At 34.6% G+C, this 4,119-nt stretch overlaps 1 protein-coding gene across 1 annotated transcript; it reads right to left on the minus strand.

The window, feature by feature from the left end:
* Positions 1-3,096: 3,096 nt before the first annotated feature.
* LOC123317683 lies at positions 3,097-4,119 on the minus strand. The gene has a single exon (XM_044904292.1). The coding sequence runs from the start codon at positions 4,117-4,119 to the stop codon at positions 3,097-3,099; it is 1,023 nt and encodes a 340-aa protein (XP_044760227.1).

Raw genomic sequence — 4,119 nt, forward strand, 5'->3', positions numbered from 1 at the left:
ACCAAATCAAGAGGAATGTTACTGTACAGCGACACAACATCTAAGCTAATTAACCTATAACCTGGTGGCAACTGAAAATCATTAAACTCGGCAGAAAACTGAAAACTGTCTTTGACATAATATCTATTTTCTTCATTATCAACTGAGCTGGTTAAAATTGATGCTATGAATCCTGAGAGACTAGATGCAGGAGTATTAATACATACGACTAATTTATTAATCATCGCATTCAACTTGTTTTGAATTGATGTAGTTGGATCTCTCTGAAGCAACATATAATAACGATTGTCATTAAGTAATTCATAGGCCAAACGTAAATACTGATCTTTACCAATTAATTTTACAGTCAGACAAGGGAAATATCACGGTTGCAATTGGTAAAGATCAGTATTTACGTTTGGCCTATGAATTACTTAATGACAATCGTTATTATATGTTGCTTCAGAGAGATCCAACTACATCAATTCAAAACAAGTTGAATGCGATGATTAATAAATTAGTCGACAATAAATATATATCTAAAGAACAAGGTAAAATGTTGCATGACTATAACGGTGTTCCAGCTAGGTTCTATGGCCTGCCCAAGGTTCACAAGCCTACCCTTTCTCTACGTCCCATTGTATCATGTATTAATACTCCTACATCTAGTCTCTCAGGATTCATAGCATCAATTTTAACCAGCTCAGTTGATAATGAAGAAAATAGATATTATGTCAAAGACAGTTTTCAGTTTTCTGCCGAGTTTAATGATTTTCAGTTGCCACCAGGTTATAGGTTAATTAGCTTAGATGTTGTGTCGCTGTACAGTAACATTCCTCTTGATTTGGTGCTTGAAGTAATAGAGAGTAATTGGAGTTCGATAGAGGCACATACTGATATTCCAATGGTTGTATTCATGGATATAGTGAGTTTTCTTTTTAAGTCAAATTATTTCATCTTTGATAGTAAGATCTTTATTCAAATTTTTGGATCACCTATGGGCTTAAAATTGAGCCCTATTGTCGCAAGAATGGTGATGGACTATGTGCTAGATAAGGTTCTGGCCTTGATTCCGTTTTTGATCCCTGTAGTAAAGAAATATGTTGATGATATATTTTGTGCGGTTCCTGCCGATCAGATTCAGTTTGTGTTAGATAGTTTTAACAGTTTTAATCAATACATCAAATTTACATTGGAGGAGGAAACAAATGATTCAGTTCCATTTCTTGATACGAGAATCATAAGAACTAATGATAACAGATTAAAGATTGATTGGTATCGTAAAAATAGCAGTTCAGGTAGATACATCAATTTCTCATCCAATCATCCATTAAAACAAAAAATTAATCTTATTGTTGGCATGAAGGAAAGAATCACTAAGATTTCGCACCCCACACTATTAAACAAAAATCTAGTAATCCTTCAAGATTTGATGTTAAAAAACGGATATCCAAGAGGATTGATTAGCAGATTAGTTTTCAACACATCCTCAAGAACACATGATGTAGGTAATGAATCGCGAATTGCAAATTTAGCAGATATTTTTTATGTGTCCTTACCAGCTATACCAGATGTCACCTACAAATTAGTGAATATACTAAAAGATTCTCACTTCAAGATCGCGATAAAAAATCAATTTAATATAGGCAGACTTTATTCATCAGTAAAAGATAAGTTAGACAAAATGAAAATGAGAGGGGTAGTATATTGTGTACCATGTACTTCTTGCAATTTAAGCTACATAGGCCAGACTTCACAACAATTAAAAAAGAGATTAGTTCAACACAAAAGTGATATCAAAAATCCCAGAAAGAATTGTGCTTTGGCGGAACATAGTCGAAAAACCAAACATGAATTAGATTATAATGCTACCAAGATTCTGGAGTTTGAAAGTAATTTGAATAAACGATCATTCTTGGAAATGTTTCACATCAAACGAACAGATAATGTTATGAACTCAAGAAAAGACATAGAAAATATTAGTAACATTTATTCCTTTTTAATATCTTACAAAAATGAGAGAATTGTCCGGGATATTTCTGTGAGTTCAGATTGATTGTCTGTGATCTAACCTTAAATTTCATTCTATGAACTATTGTACATGCTACATTGTTAATTGCAATCCTTAATCTTCCTGTGTTTTATAATAGTTGACTAATTGAGTATCCTCTCAAGTTAAAAATTAGTCAGATTTCATGTAGTCCTTGTGCATTATGACAGTTATCTTTTTGTTCGTTCTCAATAGATGCTGAAAAGAACTAAAATTTTCGAACTCAGCTATTCTGTAAGTTTCTTGAATGTTGTAGTTGAGGAATGATTTGTGTAGCTTATTCTTCATTATTGTAGAGTCCTGAAGAAGGTCCAGACGTGGACCGAAACGTCGACCGAGAATAAATGTAGTTTTACATAATACAGCCTGTTTTGATCCAAGAACCCATTAACCTTATTGGAGAATTATACGATTGGAGTTATTTAGTATTGTAATATATATATATATATATATATATATATATATATATATATATATATATATATATATATATATATATATATATATATATATATATATATATATATATATATATATATATATATATAAGTTTGATAATTTCCCAATATTCATACAAATATCACTTAGTTAAGGGGTGTAGGAAAAAGATCAAAATAACTATTGAAATTTCTTCTTTAATTCATAGGTCTACGTTTCGACCCGGATTGGGGTCTTCTTCAGGACTCTAAAAAAAGGGGGACAATCATCAACAGTCATGGAGTGAAAAAAACAAGTTGAACATACCGAATTACAAAGATGATACAAAGATCTTAAAAGTTTACATTGATCCAGGGCAACGATAAAACGGGCAGAACATCTAACGGCAATGAATTGCATACATAAATTATATCTATTGTAAAAACAGACAGCCTTCCGAACAAGGAGTGTAGAGAAAAGCGGTTAGAACACAGAACATAATAAATTTATTGGCTTATGTCAATTCACCTCTTGTTCTTCTCCTTCACTTCACTCTCACTGAAATGCCAGAAATGAACATTTATCTGGGTCAACTTCACTCTCACTGAACCGACCGAAAACAATCCCTCATCTCGAGTCGTCTCCTGATCTCACCTCACAATACTTAGTCCACTCTCACTGAACAAGTCGAAGTGTATCAAATAGGCATAGATACTGCTAACGCCCTCTATGTCCTTCTTGAAGTTCATAGAATTAGTCTGGCGCTTAATGTGATATGACTCTAAGAAACATCTCTTCCTAGTGTTCAACTCCCACTCCAAAACATCAGCCGAATCGTAACCCATCACGTGATCCTCTAATCTGACATGGTCAGCAAGAGCACAAATCTTGTTCGGGTTTTTTGTATCGCTCTTATGCTGAGAAATCCTCTGTTTCAGTTGCTGTGACGTTTGACCCACATACACTTTGTCACACATTGAACAAGGAATACGATAAACTACCCCACTCATCTTTCCCACGTCTATTCTATCTTTGGTACGACTGTATAATCTATCAATTCTGAACTCCGATCTTGAGACAACATGAAGGTTGGGGGTTTTTAAGAGGTTAACTAAGGCATGAGTCATACCTCTAACGTAGGGGATGGATGAGTAAATTGTCCTCATTTGTGTATTACTGGTGGATGCGCCACTGTCTCCGTTCTGTGGCTGTCCAGAAGGAGTGGCGTTGTAGATTAATCTCTTCAGTAATCCCTCAGGGTAACCATTCTCACGCATCAAACCGAACAATATTTTTAGGTTGTTATGTCTCAAGGTGGGGTGGGCAATCTTCTGTATTCGGTTTTTTAAACCTAGAACCATGTTGACTTTCTGCCTATGGGGATGATTCGAGCAGAAATGCAAATATCTTCCCGAACTGCTAGGTTTCCTATACCAATCTAGCATTAATCTGTTTTGAGGTGTTCTCATTACCTTAGTGTCTAGGAAAGAAACGCTCATGTCAGTCTCCTCCTCAACAGTAAACTTTATACACTCATGTTGTCTATTAAATCTGTCACGAATGAAGGCTACCTTATCTTCAGGGACTGCAGCTATCAGGTCGTCTACATACTTCTTTAAGAATGGAATAATGAAAGGTATATCACCGAGGATACAATCCACAATGAAGTCCAT

The sequence above is a fragment of the Coccinella septempunctata genome, chromosome 7 (genome assembly GCF_907165205.1).
Source record: "Coccinella septempunctata chromosome 7, icCocSept1.1, whole genome shotgun sequence".
Classification (NCBI taxonomy): domain Eukaryota; kingdom Metazoa; phylum Arthropoda; class Insecta; order Coleoptera; family Coccinellidae; genus Coccinella; species Coccinella septempunctata.

What these genes read in the sequence shown, in the direction of transcription:
- LOC123317683 (XM_044904292.1), bottom strand. Translation starts at nt 4,119, where the DNA reads ATGGACTTCATTGTGGATTGTATCCTCGGTGATATACCTTTCATTATT.